Raw genomic sequence first — 17634 nt, 5'->3', positions numbered from 1 at the left:
AAGGGCAAAATTGCAGATTTAGGCCCTGACCCTGCAAATTGTTCAGTGGGACTCTACATAAGTAAATGGATCTGCACATACGGAACAGACTGGGGCCTTCAGTTTGAAATAACTGGCTTCTGCCTCTTCAGGTTTTTACCAATGAGCCTTCAGCAGTGTTGCCAAGTCTCTTGATTTTATCAATATTTGGTGTTTTGTAAAACCAGCTCTCCTGGAATCCTGTGGTTGCATGAAGAATCTTAGCTTCCATTAAAAAAGTAAATTTCTTAGCCTTTGTGTTTACAGAGGAAAGCTTGAATATGTACCCTAAGGGCTCAAAAATCAAAAGGCAAATAAAAAGAATCCCAGATTTATTATTTCTTTAGTTTCAAATTGGAAGATTTTTTTTTTTTAATCTCATGATTTTTGAGGCCCTGATAATGGTTTTTGTATGTTTTGAGTTTGGTAATAGTGGAGCCCATTCTTCATTCCTCATGCACTCTCTCATCATACAGATTTTAAAAAAAATCAGTTTCTTTGTTTTTAAACATTAAATGAAATAGACTATAGTATATAAAATAGACTTTATCTGCACAGAAGTACAACTGATTCCTGATTGACTGATTTTTTTAAGACAAATTAACCTTTTAAACGTCTAGCTTTTGAGAGAGAGATTTATGTACGTCCCGATTCTGGAAGGCACTTAAGCATGTGCGTATGTGTTTTCCTGAATCCTGATTTACATACTACTTAATCCCAAAATGTGACATGGCTCCTTTAGAAGGTGTTTGAATGTTTTAAGTAAATGCATTCTTTGGTAGGATTTCTTCAAGAATTGTATTGTTAATTGTTAAAGCATTTCTTCAAGAATTGTTAAAGCAACCATTATTTACTTGTTAACACAGAATGGTTCCTTTTGGAGGTCTCATAGTCTTCCAGTTAAAAATCTATCTATATTTTTAAATGCATATTTATTTATCTAGTAGACTCTTATGGCCCCACCACTGCAGCTGCTTGTTTATGTACATGGGCTCTATCCAGCATAAAATATCAATGGCCTCTAAGTGATATATATCCAGGCAGGCTATGAATGCTGACTTCATGGCAGGCTGAACTATCCAAGGGGGAGAGTCAGCCTGCTGTTGAAGTCTTTAAAATAAGACAATAGACAGTTCCAGACAGGGGTGAGATGCAGAGGCAGGGACTAGCCTGCAGTAGTTACTACAGCCCTAAGGCAACCATGGATAGGGGAGCATGACTCCAGCTGACCAGGCTTACAAATAAATTGCATGGAAGTGCGCAGGTAGGGGGAATTTTGTGAGAAAAGGAAGACTGGTTTTGGGGGGAAAGCGTAGAACTGAGTCAGAGAATACGGGTTATATTCCTGGACCTGACACAGGCTTGCTGTGTGACTGTGGCCAAATCAATTAGGCCACATCTACATTTAAAACACTACAGCAGCAGAGTTGTAGCACTTCAGTGTAGACACTACTGTGATGGGCTAGGTTCTCCCTTTGCTGTAGGTAATCCACCTCCCTGAGAGGCGGATTGCACCAGGGGTTAGGTCCGCTTACCTGCAGGCTTGTGTACACTTGAAACACTACAGCGGCAGAGGGTTCTCCTGTCAGAGTAGGTAATCCACCTCCCCGATAGGTGGTGGCTAGGTTGATGGAAGAATTCTTCCCTCGACCCAGCACTGTCTATGCAGGGACTTAGGTCAGTTTAACTACATCGCTGTGGGGTATGGATTTTTCACACCCTCTGAGAGACATAGCTATGCCAATGTAACTTTTCAGTGTAGACTAGCCCTCGGTCTTTCTGTACTAACTTTCCCCATCAGTATAGCAGGAGCAGTGTGAAACTTATTTAGTCATTGCCTACAGAGCATTTGAACAGCCTCTGATGGAAGGCTGTATAGAAGTGAAAAGCACTTAAGGTGACACACAGAGGGTGAAAAAATCATGGGTTTGTGTCCCTTTTGTTTCTTTATTGGGTAGGAAGATGCTCTGAAATGTGGGCTTTTTTTTTCTTTTAATTTTTTAATTTCTTGGTTTCTTTAAATTAGAAATTCAGGTCTTTGCTACTCTGGTGACTGGAGTGCTAGTGAAATGTTGACATCACAAGAGCCAAGGCCTTGTCTGCACACAAACTTGCACCTGTTTACCTGTGTGTTTATAAACTGATGTCATTAAATTGGCACAAACCCCTCTGTGACAGAGTGCAGGGAGTGAACAGGTGAGCCTGTACGCTGATCATTTGGATACCAATTAGCTCTCTGGAGATAGCTGACTGAGGTAATTAGATGATCAGGCTGGCTGAGGTAAAGGGCCCACCAGCCCAAAAAGATAAAGAGACACAGGAAGGAACAGGGCTAGTTGAGGCCAGTCACACATAGGCCTCAGGGAAGGGAGACCTCTGCCCCTCTCAGGTCCTGAGGAGAGGGTCTAAAGCACTGAGGATGTTCTAAGTAGCCCTGTTGCATGGGCCTGTGGTGGTGTTGGTGGAGCACGGTGGATACACCACCAGTAGAGTCTGAGCCAGTTTCTGTTGTGCAAAGAGGCAGCAGTAGAGCCTGCCCTGCTACACCCTCTCTAGACACTCTTATTTCCAATTAACAGTGACCTGTTTCAGTTTAGCTTAGGCCTGGTCTACACTTAAAATTTATAGCCAGGGGGCTCAGGGGCCTGAAAAACGCACTCTCCTTAGCAATTTAGCTATGCTGACCAAGGCCCCTGTGTAGACACAGCTAGGTCGATGGAAGCATGTTTCCATTGCTCAGAAAGGTAGAGTTTCTACAGTGATGGGAAAACCCCATCCATCGCTATAGTCTGCATCTACACTACAGGGTTATACCAGCAAAACTACAGCGCTGTAGCTACGCTGCTATATTTCCAATAGTGTAGACGTGGCCTTAATCTGCTTTTTTACAGGATTAAGTGAAACCAAAGTAGGCCACTCTTAAATCTAAAATAAGTGTCTACCCAAGAGTTTGCACCAGTTTAACTACTTTGGTTTTAAAAGACACCTTTAGTTTAACAGGCCTAAGCTTGTGGGTAGGAAAGGCCCTGCAGAGTGACAGCTGTGCTATAAAGAGGGGAAGGGATTTTTCCTTTTACTGATTAAAATTGTTGGGTTTTGTGTAGTGTGTGTGGTTGTTTTTTTTTTAGACATCTATTTAGCTTTTAATTAATATTTAAGAGAAAGGAAGCCCATTAAGTATTCAACATCTCCTCCCTTTCAATTAAGGAGTGAGAGTACACAATGGATGCTGAGCCCCCTAGGGAAGTACCTCAGGAAAAGCAGGGGAGACCAGACTTAACGTTCCTAGATTTTTTTTTTTTTTTAGGTAAAAAACAAGTAGGGGAAGAAAAACCCTTTTTAAAAAGTTCAGGCCCTCTTTGTACATCACACACACACACACACACACACACGTCATATGCTCTATTATTAAAGGAAAAATCCTTTTCAGGTCACCTTTAACTCTCCCTTCTCCCATCCCACTCTCCACCTCCCACAAGGGCAAGGGTTGAGGAGTTACAAAAATGCCTTTCTCTGCTTGTTAGGAAGCCTCTCTACCTCCAAGATCTCTGTTTGTGGAGGCTGAAGGAGTTACCCATCATGCCATGTGCCCATTCCTCCATTCTGATATGCAGCTTTCAGTCAGAGAGCCAACAACCTAAGACTATCCTTTTAAAGTTTAACCAAGCAAGTGCAGAAAAACTTTCCCTAGTACTATTCCATTTCTGTGTTAGGATGTCAGAGGATTGAGCTTTCCCAAGAATCTGACAGCCATCTGTGACTTCCTTTGAAATGGGGGGATTACAGGATACTTAAGGGTACAGCTTCTGTGGTTGTAGAGAACTGAAAGCCAGAAGGACTATGTTTACCAGCTATACCTGTGGTGCAGACATCATACTACGGTAGTGTTTTCCTTAGAATAACAGTTTAAAAAACATCACCGGAACTCTTTGAGGAAAGACAGACCCCATGAGATGGACTGATTAAGAAAAGAAATCATAGAATCATAGAATATCAGGGTTGGAAGGGACCTAAGGAGGTCATCTAGTCCAACCCCCTGCTCAAAGCAGGACCAATCCCTAATTAAATCATCCCAGCCAGAGGGCTTTGTCAAGCCTGACCTTAAAAACTTCTTAGGAAGGAGATTCCACCACCTCCCTACGTACGTAACGCATTCCAGTGTTTCACCACCCTCCTAGTGAAAAAGTTTTTCCTAATATCCAACCTAAACCTCCCCCACTGCAACATGAGACCATTACTCCTTGTCCTGTCCTCATCTACCACTGAGAATAGTCTAGAACCATCCTCTCTGGAACCACCTCTCAGGTAGTTGAAAGCAGCTATCAAATCCCCCCTCATTCTTCTCTTCTGCAGACTAAACAATCCCAGTTCCCTCAGCCTCTCCTCATAAGTCATGTGTTCCAGACCCCTAATCAGTTTTGTTGCCCTTCGCTGGACTCTCTCCAATCATGGCTGTACCTTGTATAACAACAATATACATGCTTAATATAATTTGTATCCTATCCTGTCTCAACTCTGCTGTATTCCTCAGTTTTTTAACTTATCTTTCACACTCTCATTTAATACTTATGTAACAAAATAACTGCTACTGTCACCAATTCTGTCCGCTTTTAACAAAATGTTAGTAACTAAAAAAACGCTTTATTAATTCTGAGTCATACAAGCACCTAGCCTTTTTCCCAAAAGAAGTATAAACTGATCATCCAATCTGTATTTTCTCTTATTTTGATGGGTTTTTTTTAAAAAAGCCTACTGGGGTTTTTTATTTATTTTATTTATTTGTTTATTTTGGTTAAGCATTTTTTCTGGACAGAGAGATCTTGTATATTTCACATCACCCCAGAATGAATTTTTACAATCCCATTATATAAACTCAGCTTATAATGGAAATGCTGGCCCCACAGTAACTGTATCGATATAAATATATAGGCATAGATGAGCTTTTATAATAAATGTAGAAGACCGTACAGATGTTAAAAAAGGTACATGTTGAATATGTTTAATATATTATGATTTTCACGCATACTGGTTGTAAGTGTGCATTGATTTCTGAAAGTCAACAATAAATGTTTCACAGTAAATCTTCTGAATACATGTAAGAGGGGACCTTTCAGTTTTACTTTAAAATTAGCTCATCATGAAAACACATTCCCAATTACACAACAACATTGAAGATTTTTCTCAATAGTTGGCATCTTGCATGTTGTGTAGTGATTTATTTAGTCCTGTACCACTCATATTTTTAAGAATAGCCCTTTCTGAGGATTCTTTTTGGCAAATACTTAAGCACATGAATAACTGCCTTCTCCTGACATCAGTGGGACTACTCATGTGCACAAGTGTCTGCAGAATTGGTCTGTTGATTAAAACCATATATTTTGAAGAATTAGGCAACAAATTAATATCTTCCAAAATGTTGGGGTCCTGTTCTGCTTCAGTTGTAAATAGCAGATCTACCACTAATTTCAGTGGGAGCATGGTTTGGTCCTTCTTATATTTTTAAAATAATTTATTTTCTATGGTTTCTGTCTCAAATCTCTTAAGAGTTAATGAAAATTCAAGAGGGAAAAAAGTTAAGTCTTTCCAGAAGATAAGTTAATAGTACCTTATACCAAAATGTTTACATTTTAGTTAACTAACCACATTTTAAAAAACATTATTAAAAATTTAGGAGAAAAGTACAAGAAGCAATGTATATGCACCAAGAAATACTCAAAATATATAATCCAGAAATTTCACACCTTCTATATTGCCAAAAGTTACATTAAAATGACTTTAACTTCCATGAAGTTTCTCCAGAATTGCATTGGAATAACTGAGAGCAGAATTTGGCCTGTAAATTCCCTATAAATGTAGTCAATCCAGTAGTTCCATATGAACAAAACTGCCATTGGAAAAATAGTTTATCAGTACTGATCTCTGCTATATTCAAGTAAATCTAGTGGAACTTCACTGATTTCAGTGAAGTTGCTTATAATTTTTATAGGTGTAACTGAGATCCGAATCTAGTCCAATGTGAGATTTGCATAATTTTTTCATTCCTAGAACAGGTTTTAAAAGTTTGACCTTGAATTAAAATAACCAAATAAAATGTAGCAAATTTTAACATGTATACGAAAAAGGAGAAACTGATTAAACTTGATAGAAAAGAGTAAAAAACAGATTATGGGAAAAAAACAAGAATATAGGAATAATATCTGTGATTATATTATATGGAACAGGCCCCTTGAAACAGGCATAACCTCCCCATCTCAGCCTTTAAGAGTTTTGCTGCATTGAGACCTTTAGTGCTGGGAGCACATCAAAGCACCAAGTCTACTTGCAAAGTGCAAAACAAAAGAATGATGGACATGTGAGTAAGGGACAGGACTTGGAAGTGCCGGGCTCTTCCACAGGCGTGCTGTCTGTTCTTGGGCAAGTCACTTAAACTCTCTTTGCCTCCATTCCCCATCTGTATAATGAGGCTAATATGTCTTTTCTCCCACCCTTTGTCAGTTTAGATTTCAAGTCCTTGAAAGCAGGGACTGTCATTGTTCCTAGTGCAATGGGGCCCCAGTCTCAGTTGCATCAGAGCAGCACCTGTACAAACAGTAAAGAACAGGATTATTAAAAAGTCATAATTTCAAATGGTTACCACATAGTAGTATCTGCAATACCACAGTTATCTGCTATTCTAGATCTGGGGAAAATGTGCTGACATTTTGATGGCAACCACTATATAAACTATATTAATCATATCTCCACTGCAATCATGCAGGCCAGGCTAAACTGCCAAATTCCTATCCCACCATGCACGGGGCTCAGTGTTTTGGATTTTTTAAAATAATGTGAGATGGAAACTCTGGGGTCATTCTTTTTTGGTTGTTCCAATGTCCTGGGCAGGAATCTGGAGGGGAGGTTCCTCCCAGGATGTTGCAGATGTCACCATTGACTGTGCTTCTTTATGTCTTCTGTAGCATAGGCTTTCCAGATCAGGCTCTTTGTGTGTTTTAAGGAGATGGAATTGGGGCATCCCACTCTGTACGAGCTTGTGCACTGTTTTTCTGGTGTGCATAACTGCACGGTGAGCCAGAATTTGAGCATGTCTTTATCCCTATTTTTCAATTTGTTGAATTGTAGTTCTGCTAAATCTGAATGTATTGCCTAGAGGCAGCCAAATGTGGTAAAGTGCTTTGCAAACAGCCCATGAAGTTCTGCCAATTACCTTCTCTGCAATATCCCATTCAGTTCTAGATCTCTGTTTAGCAGACATTGCCAATTATACCACATCTTTTACAATGGTGGGCAAATATCCATTAGGTTCTAAGTATGGAACATCAAAATGATTTCATTTACAGTATGATGTAAACCAGATTTCACTCCGGGGGACCGAAGGAGGCAGATATTAATGTCCCTATATCATGTAGCCTCCTGTCTAGTTGTGTAACTAGCTTTCTGCTTAAAATTTAAGACTTTTGTCTATTTGTCTTCGCACAGAATTTTAAAAACATATATAAAAGGAGCTGCATACATTTTAAATGTTTAAAGTTCTGCTAGTCTGTATAAGTGTAATATTTTACAAAGTCTAGGTTCCCAGAAATTATTTTAACCATCTGGCTTTTTCACAGATTTAGCAGGTAAACCATCAGGAGTCCTGCTCCATATAGTAAATGCAACATGTTTTATTTACTTAGAACCTCGTCTTGAAATTGGATTCCTTAGGGCAGACTCACTGCAGGACTGGGGCCTTCAATACTACAATAATAAGCCCAGGTCAGAATTTTCAAAAATAGAAGCCTAAAGTTAGGCTTTTAGATCCATACTCAAATGAGTGGGATTTTCAAAAGCATCTAAATGACCTAGGAGCAAAAGTCCCATGGAGCTGAAGTTGACTTTAATGGTACATTTACTCCTAGGTCACCTGTTCATTGATGTCAACTTCAACTCAGTGGGACTTTCTCCTAGGTGACTTAGGTGCTTTTAAAAGATCCCACTCTTCTTAAGAAAATGTTGGCCATTATGTAAAAACCTAAAACAGTGTATCAAACAGATTTAAATCCATGGAGAATAATAGAAATTAGAGTCAGAAATTACCTGAGTCCTCCAGCGCACTGGTTTTCAAGCCATGGGGCATGCCCCTCTAGGTGACTAGTTGCAATGAGGCTATCGGGAGAGCGAGGTGGGGTGCAGGGCTGATGCTGGCCAGATGTCCAGGGCAGGGCAGCATTGGGGAGATTGCGCAGGGAAGCCCCAGCCATCAGGGGGAGTGCAATTCTGCACCAACTTATTGCTCTGTGCACTGTCCCTGCTGCTGCTTTGGCCTGGCCTGGCTGGCCGCACCCTATGTATTTTAAACCATCTGGAGCCTCCTGGAGTGAGAGGCTCTGGATAGGGGGGAGGGAGAGGGAGGAGCCCTGATCTTCTCCACTTCCAGGAGCTCCTCCAGGGATGGAGCCAGCTGGGTCCTGATGCCACCAAAGGCGTGAGCTGGATGAGTGGAACTTTGGCTGGGGGTGGGCCTGTTATGTGACTCCCATGGAGAAGGTGGAGCACAGTCCCCCCCCACCCTCCTCCAAAAAAAGTTTGGGAACATCTGCTCTACCGTATCCTCTAACACAGGCTCTGAGAGACTTGTTTCACTGAATCCTTATGACTGTTTTTCTCTCTCTTCTCAAATAGAAGTTACTCTGCTTTCCCTGTTACTTAGTATTTATTTAGCATCATAAATCTCTCACCCTACAGAGCTGCTAGGGATGCAGTCCCTGCACTGAAGGACCTAAGCTCCTTTTTCAAATGCATCTTGGACACTTAGGAGCCTAAATCACATTGACTTTGTTAGAGTCCTACGGTCCAGGTTTGTAAAGGCATTTAGGCACCTGAAAATGTAGCTAGGTACCTAGTGGGATTTTCAGAAGTGCCTAGCTGTCTAACTCCCATGTCCACAGTCCTTCAAGCCCTCTGCTCTTGGAACTGTCATTAAAGTCAAGGTGAGTTCTTCACGTAGCAGTCTTGAAGAATCTGGCCTGCCCAGTGCTTGCAAAGAGCTAAATACCAATACTACAAAAGGGAATGGAAAACATGCTCCTAAGCCAATGACAGTGATGAAAATAGAAATGTTTCCTAAACAGATGAGATTGTTCTGTGTAATTTAGATTGTGCTGACCCCCAGAATGTACTAGGCCCCTTTGAAACACAAAAGAGGACACAGTCCCTCTTCTGAAGAGCATATAATCTAAAACCCTGTAATTAGCACTGCCAGTGGGAATGCATGCTCTCCCCCCCCCGCACATACTCAAACCCTGTGCTAATTTAACACTCTGCCAGTTAATTCCAGAAAGACTATTCAATCTGTTGTAGTCCCATATTCATTTTAAAGTATTTTTTACATTAAAGCATTCTAAATACTAACTTCCAGATTAATCTCTTTTAAAAATGAAATCTTTTAATTAAAAAACAAAAGAAAGGGATTCCTATTTATACAAGTTTATCGACAAAGGCCAATTATCTAGTATGCTTCAAATGTACCATGTCTGCGCAGATTTATCAAGGCCATGCTCTAAATTAGGGCCTAATATCAGAGTCCTCATGCAAGCAAAAAGGCTGTTTCAAAGGGCGTTTTCTCCATAGAATTGGCCTGTTTCTAACCAGTAGGAGCAGGAAAGGAGCAGGAATGTGTGCTGATGGACATAACTTTGATGGGCAAAATAAATCCAAATCCATAATGTCCTGCCCCTCTGTTGGGTCACTTTTTTGTGGGCATCATAGATTCAGTAAGTCTTCAGGAGGGATGTGAATGAAGAGCAGGCATTAGCTTGGGCATCCTGTGCATAGTAAGTGGGATGGAAGAAGGTAGGCTGATGTTTGGGGGAGAAGTGAATGAGAGAGGCATTGAGGTTGGTATCTGTGGCAGTGCAGAGGTGACGCAGTAAGAGACAAGATTCAAGATGTCGGGTGAGACAGAATTATGCAGGGCCTTGAAAGTGAGGACGAGAAGTTTCAATTTGATGTGGAGAATGGGGAGCCATTGGAGCCGTGCATGGTTGGGGAACGGGTTGACGTGGGCATATCTGGGAAGGAAATTAATGTTAGTGACCACATCTTGGATGAGTAGGAGACAGGTGAAGTGGTTATCAGGGAGGCCAGAGAAGAGGGAGGTGATGTAGTCAAGGTATGGATGTAATTTCTTTAGCTGTCGGGGGAGAGAGAGGACAGTTTGGGACTTTGGTATGTCTTGGAGGAAGGACAGCAAGATTTGGACATTGCTTTCTCTCTTATTGATGTAAATCAATAACTATTCCCCACTCCATTTATCATGTATCATGTCTCCTGTCCTTAGACCTTAGCAGCAGCATGGTCTGCATATCCATCTGAACCACACCCTGCCCCTGGGCTGGGAAAGGGATGCTATACCCTCACTCACTGAGCGCACCTATGCACCTGCCTTGGCCTTCGAGGAGCACGTATGCCAACTAGTTACCATCTGAAATTAGGAGCTAGTGTACACTAAACATCATGGTGATAAATTCTGTTTATAAAAAATACTTCTAAGCAATGACATTTCGTGCCGAGCATTTCTGCCCGATTCTGCAGTCTTTGCAAAGGCAGAACTCCCTTTGACGTCAATGGTGGTTTATCCTACGCTGCAGGAGTGAGCTCTGAATGCTGAAACCTTCTGTCCAGACTTTCAAAGAGGATGAAAGAACAATACCCGATAAGAAGCAACGTATTATAAATCAATAACTTTTTCCTTTCTTTATTAAGGTGAACACACGCAAGAAACCAGTTCACCTCATTCACTGAAGAAGGACGTAGAAAACATGGGGAAAGGTAACACCCTCCCCCCCACCCCCAGCTTTGATATTATTAAAATGCTCTTGGTTTTAATAGAATATAAGGATAATAGGGAAGTATTTTTGTTCAGCACTATATTTTAAGCTTGACAAGTAACATATGAATAATATATGGATCTTTGGGTAGATATAATTGAGATTAATGCATACATATCAATCAATACATGACACTGTAATACAATACTTTAAAATAATATATTACATTGATTTATATTCATGGATTTCTGCACAAAATCTATCCTAGATCTATACAATGTTTTTTTTAAACTACTAAAATATTTTCTTATAATAATGAATTGCCACACATAGCAGTTTGCTCAAGAGTTATTTATACAAATTAGTAAAACAGCTCTTCTTTTCTCTTTGTTAGAAGAACTTCAGAAGGTTTTGTTTGAACAAATAGATTTACGGAGGAGATTAGAACAGGAATTCCAAGTGTTGAAAGGAAACGCTTCTTTCCCAGTATTCAGTAAGACATATTTCTGTGTTTTTACTGTTTGTAGAATGTCGTCATTATTTATTATCAATTTATAAAAATATAGGAATGATGTTTATAGGTGTGTTTGTCACTAGACACTTGAGCTGGTCCCACTGAAGTCAATGGGAATTCTACCATAGATTTCAACGGCAGTACGTCAGGCCCTTCAAGCATAAACTTGAAGTGAGATGTTGTGTATTTTTGGATAAGTATAAACCACAAGTTTGAAAAACTGGTTTTGGTAACTTTCATCTCCCTGTTGAAAACATTAGGGGTCCACCAAGACCTGCCCCACTGTTGTATTCTGACCACAAAGCCAGCATAACTAGCCGCGCTCCATTGAAAGGGGAACCTACAGCATTAGGGCCTATGCCACACCTGTTGTCCTGCAGCTGGCCAAAAGGGAACAGTTGGGACTGCACTCTACCCTGTCATGCCCATCTGTTGAATCAACCCCATTAGGCCTTCTTAGCCAGTGGCCTTCAGGCTGTTCTAAGTGATGCTGGGGGACTGGCTCAGCCTAAATTTGGGGCATACAAAGGCCGCTTCTGCATTTTCTGTCCTGAGGTGGACTGCATGTTCTTTGGCCATTGCTGAGGATCTGGGTCATTAAGAGGTGATGGAATATGCCATATAAACAAAGGATTATGAGGAACATCATAAAACCAATATGGAATTTTCTCCCCTATGGTGGAAGACCAATTGCTTGAGGTTTTTCAAAATAGACTAAATGAAGCAGTGGAGAATATGTTGCAAGAGAAAATCCTGCACTGGCCAGGGACAGATTAGACGACATAATAGGCCTTTTTGGTTTCTGATTTGTATGATTCTATAGCGCTGGGCAAGCCAAGATGCATCTGCAGCTTTCCGCTTCTTCTTATGCCACATTGAACTGCACTCAGTACTGCAGTTCAGCTCTTCCCACGTGCCGCCCACTGTGCATAAGGAGATGTCACTGCCTTGCAGCTGTTCAAGCACCCAATCCTCTGCTGCCATTTGCTCCACTGAAGAGTGAAGGAGCGAGGCTCAGTGTTAACGGTGTCCTGGAAAGGAAACTCAACTGTTTGTGCCCTTTTCTGCTTCTTCCTGATGTCTAAAGAAGGCCTGAAAGCTTGGTTGCATTTTTGTTTTTAAAGTCTGTTTGCTTTTAATTTTAATATCAGGTCTTGTCTATGCCCCTTTTGCTGCAGGGTTCTGTGGATTGACAGAATTATTGGGAATAGGACGTGACAAAAGCCTAGAAGCTGTAACTTAATCAGCTGGGAGGGGAAGGGATTTTAGTCAGATGCTCGTTTTTTGTTATCACTTATCCGACTGAAGGCACTGACGATTTCTTGGGCAAAAAGCTCCAAACAATGCCATTTCTTCAGCTGCAAACCATTCCAGTTTTTTGGTCCTGCAAAGAGTCCTTCCACAAACTCAATGAAGACAAGACTCGATATGCCAGATATTCCCAAGGTTTAAAAAACAAGCAGAAAAACAGGCCTTTGTACTCCCCTTTCCCTTCTCTGTGGTGTGAAAACAAGTATTTTTCCCACCATTAAGTAGAAAGAGTCGAATTTTACCCCTCAAAAGTCATGACATCAGGGAGAATACAGAAAAGCAAAGACGGTCTCTCTGAATGTCTCCCATCTTTAGCCTGGATATCAAAAAGATTAGTACATCTTCATAAATAAATACACAGAAAATCATGAAGTTATGTGAAGTATGCCATAAAACAAGGATGACCCAATATGCAGTACAAATTCTGCTACTGGGCTTGGAGCTAGATGATTTTAAAGTAATTCATGTACTTGAAATCATGGGATTGTAAAAATGGCACTTGGAATCTTGCCATTCAGGTCTCACATTTATCCTTTCGTTCTGCAGTAAAATTAATACTCCATCATTGCCATGTAAATAAACCCTGCGATTAAACCACATGAAATATAATTCATATGAAAGAAAATAATGCTTACTGCTTGACCAAGGAAGTGGCATCCGTGCACACCAGCTTGAAAAATAGGTGGTTTCAATATACCACAAAGCAGTGGTCAATTTTACTCTAGTTTAAAATAGAGAACAAGTAGAGTACAATGGGAAAACAGGCCTTTCAAAAGAAAACATATCTAACATACTCGCTAACTGTGCCCCCCTCGATAGATTGTTCCACAGCAGCTCTGCCGCCACCTGGAAAAGGAGCTGCTTTTTAAGCTCAAGGGCTAGGATTTTTTGGTTTTGGTTCTGTAGGTCCCCGGCTTGCTCCATGTTGAGAGCTTGTGCTGGGGCCGTCACAAAAGGACCAGATAGATCAATCTCTTGGTAGATTGCAGAGGGTCTTATTAAAAGGCAGTTGAATTGAAAATGGTAAGGAATTAAAAGTACAGAAAATGAGCCCTAGAGGGAAAATGGACCTCTTCTTTCTGGGAGACTGATGACCTGGAGGCAGCAGAGTCTGAAGGAAGAGCGTGGAGCTGGGAAGCAGCAGGTCCGGATTTCCAATCTGCTCACTGTGTGATCTTGAGCAATTCGGACAAAGGATTGAATGGGCTATGGAGGTGAAACAACTCTTCCCATCCCTAGAGCTGGCTGGGATGAAGGCATACTGCGGAGGTGGAGGGGGGATTCTGGGGAATCTTGCACCTCCCCTTGCAGCGCAGGAGCTGCTGTTCCCTGTTCTATACCTCGTCTGTGGACAAGAGGCCTTTGGTTTGCAAGTCTAACAGGGCAGCACCTTTGCAATCAAATTTTTTTTTTTAAGAGGGAAGCGTTCATCTCTGCCACAGGGCAGTGAGCCAACACACGTACTTGGAAGACAGCTCTGTAACAGCCTGGCAAACCAACTGAAGATATCTCCTGCAGCTTTGCTTGTAAACCCGTCAGGGTGGGGCCCATGGCTTGCATGTCTGTACATTACTGAGCAAATTGTGGGCACCGTATGAATTAATAGTATTGGCACTGGCATCCAGAGCAGTGCCACAGGGGCCTCTTTAAATATTCATCTCTGTTCCCCTCGGTATTGTGGAATGTTATCAGTGCCACTATAAACCCATTTCCCTAGGGAGCTTTTGTATCCATAACGTGGGGATAGTAACTATACCGAAATTCTAAGCCATTCACACGGAAAAAATGATACCCTCTGTGATAAAACAGTGTACATTGCATGGGTGCAGGGGATGTAATTTCTCAATGGCCTGGATATGCCAGCTTCTCTCAGTGCGAAACAGGTGTGTCCCCCCCAAAGGCAGAATTTTGCTCCCTCTTTGTAACTGTAACTATATAAAAAATCTGTCACATTTTTATATTACTCAGGTTTCTTTAATGGACAAGAGAGAAGTCCTTCCAAAAGTTGCAAACGTCTCATTTCCATCAGTTGCTCTTTCTTGTTGAGGCAGCTTAGAGATGGGCGGCCGAAGAATTTTGTAGATACTCATTTAGGAGTTGAGAAATTGGAGATGAATCAGAACGTTGTGGTCCTCATGTTCATCTTCTTAGGCAATGCAGAATTGTTTCCTACAGCATATTTTCCAGGGCTTTGGTCTGGTCCAGTTTAGTTCTCAGTGACTAAAATAATGGAGCTCCACCTACTTCCCTTGGAGAGACTGTTTCATGCTTCATTGGTCAGATTTTTTTCCTAATATTCAGACCAAATTTTGCTTTGTTTAATTTCAAGTTTCATTACATCACTCCTTATAGACTCATGGATTCCAAGGCCAGAAGGGACCAGTGTGATCATCCTAGTCTGACCTCCTGTGTAACTCAGGCCATAGAACTTCCTCAGAATAATTCCCAATAGATCTTTTAGAAAAACACCCAGTCTTGATTGAAAAAGTGCCAGTGATGGAGAATGCACCACAACCTTTGGTAAATTGTTCCAAAGATTCATTATTTTTATAATTAAAAATGTGCACCTTATTTCCTGTCTGAATTTGTCTAGCTTAAACTTCCAGCCATTGGATCGGGTTATAACTTTCTCTGCTTTGCAACACCCTAAGCAGTTCCTTTCCTTCCTTGCTGTTTATACTCATCAGACACTTGTAGGCTGTAATCTTTCTATGTATCTTACAATCTTATATGGCCCCATCACAGTAGTATCTGAGCATCTCACAATCTCTCTGTATTTATCCTCACAATGCCACTGTGAGGAAAGTAGTGCTATTATCCCCATTTTACAGATGGGGAACTGAGGCACAGAAAGGCTAAATGCCTTGCTCCAGGTCACACAGGGAGTCCATGGCAGAGGAGGAAATTGAATCAGATTTCCTGAGTCTTAGGCTAGTGTCCTAATGACCAAGGCATAAGTCCAGTTCTTTTACTCATTAAGTAAATCCCTCCTCATATAGTTGCTCTTCTCCAAATTCCCTCTGGTTTGTTGGCATCTCTATCACTGAGGTGCTGCATGCAGTAATTTACATGCAGTCTCACGAGTGCAGGGGAGGACTATCACCTCCAGGGCAATGCCTCGGCTTCCCAGCTTAAAATGGCATTCGGTTTGGTTGGTTTTGTTTTTTCACCACACTGTACAGAAAGTTCCTATCCAGTTGTCCAGTGTCAGCCCCAGGTCACCTTCAGTATTGTTGCTTTCTAAGTATTTCCCTTCTCATAAAGATCTTTATTTTAGATTTTATTTGTCCAAGTTAGAATCTCATTTTTTCCCCTTATAAACTAGTGGGACATGTAGTCCAACAAAAAAAATATCTTTTATCCTAGTGAGCTTTTTCTTCAAGACCTTTAGTGTGAAATGGTTATCAAGAAAGAAACCAAAGGCTGCTGCTTTATTTTAGAATCAAATAGAGGAAAGCCAGTTTGCACTGTAACCCAGCTGCCTAGGACATGGTGTTCGGTCGCCTCAAAGATCTCTCCCTTCCGGTTACTGCATTGTATAGAGTTTCTTGTGTTTCCTGGGTCGTCTGCTTGGGCTTTCAGTCTCCAGCCCTACTTTATAAAGATTCAAGGCTTATCTATACAATGATTTAGAGCATGACAATCTGGGGTGTGAATCTATAGTGCTAACCTTCCATGCACAAAGTGGACCCTGCTGCCATGCACTAAATGTTCTGTAGTGGTCTTAGTAAGTCAGTGTGCGCTACGGCAGGCTAATGCACAATAGATTCACACCCCAGCTTGCCGCACACTAAATCACCACAGAGACAAGCCCTGAGTCAAATCCTATAGCCTGTGGCCCAAATTCTGTTCTCACTTACTAAATATCTCCATTGGAGTCAATGGATTTATGCCAGTGCAACTAAAAGCAGAATTTGACTCTTTAGGAGAGTTTGCTTTTCCCACTCAAGTCAATGGCAGTTTTGCTTAAGCAATGCATGCAGAATCTGGCCCATGGAAAAAATTACATGGAATGTCCAGTTTCTTCTGTCCAGTTAGCATTGACTTGAGCACCCAAATGCTAGACACCTACACTGAGCACCTAAACTTAGCTGCCAGCATTTGAAAACTCAATCTTTGAAACAACTAAACTTGATCCATCCAGAACATTTCTGTAGTCATCCCAGTGTTCTATCCCAGATAGGAAGCTTCTGTCAAGACTTCCCGTCACTGGAGGCAGATAATTTTTGGACAAAGGACTGTGCCACATTTACCAAATTCTTCAGTGGTGGTTTGACTTTATTTATACAAATTCTGTGGTACAGGTTGATGGTTTTAATTCATGCACCTGCAATCTTTTTTTTTTCCCCCAACCCACACAGATAATTTTCAAGATCAGATGAAACGGGAGCTGGCATACAGAGAAGAAATGGTGCAGCAGTTACAAATTGTAAGTTGTCCTTCTCTACAGGAAATGTTAAGAACCATCCCTGTACTCTCTTATTTACATTGTTAAATATATTCCTCCAATTTTGTTTAAGCAATACAAATGTACTATTACTGAGCCCATGTTAACTTCTACATAGTCAGGCTTGAGTGTGCAGTTCTCTCAGCTGGTTTGAAGTCTAATTACCAGGAGATTTACTTAGAGCAGTGGTTCCAAAACTGGGGTTCGCAAAATGTTACAGGGGTTTCTTGGGGAAAAAATTCCCTAATGGCGGACAGAGCTGTCCCTAGGGACTCTGGGCAGCCCTGGTGCCAGCAGCCCGGAGCCCCTGGACTTCCAAGAGCTAAGCAGATCAAAGCAATCATATCTATCACACTGAGGAGATTTAAATTTCAAGACTCCTTATAAGAAATGGAAAGGGAGGTGGATTTTTTTTTGCTTTTTTTAAAATTAAATAGGCAGCTAGTATTGTTTTTAAAATTATTATGAAGAACAAGTTTAAGCTTTGTTGTAACGTGTGTCGTTTGCCTGGACTGCTCAAGACCTGAATGCTTGTGTAG

General features: G+C 41.2%; 1 protein-coding gene across 3 annotated transcripts in view; it reads left to right on the top strand.

Moving 5' to 3' along the window:
- SKOR2 (SKI family transcriptional corepressor 2) overlaps positions 1-17634 on the top strand; it is a 51571-nt gene that overhangs the window by 17521 nt on the left and 16416 nt on the right. For all 3 annotated transcript variants that reach the window (XM_084629754.1, XM_084629753.1, XM_084629752.1), the window contains 3 exons: positions 10759-10824; positions 11218-11316; positions 17010-17077. In XM_084629754.1, coding sequence (XP_084485880.1) covers positions 10759-10824; positions 11218-11316; positions 17010-17077 — 233 coding nt within the window. The remainder of the gene's footprint in view (positions 1-10758; positions 10825-11217; positions 11317-17009; positions 17078-17634) is intronic.

The sequence above is a fragment of the Lepidochelys olivacea genome (genome assembly GCF_965140295.1).
Source record: "Lepidochelys olivacea isolate rLepOli2 genome assembly, chromosome: 5".
NCBI classification, from domain to species: Eukaryota; Metazoa; Chordata; order Testudines; family Cheloniidae; genus Lepidochelys; species Lepidochelys olivacea.
This window is presented reverse-complemented; position numbering and strand designations above follow the sequence as displayed.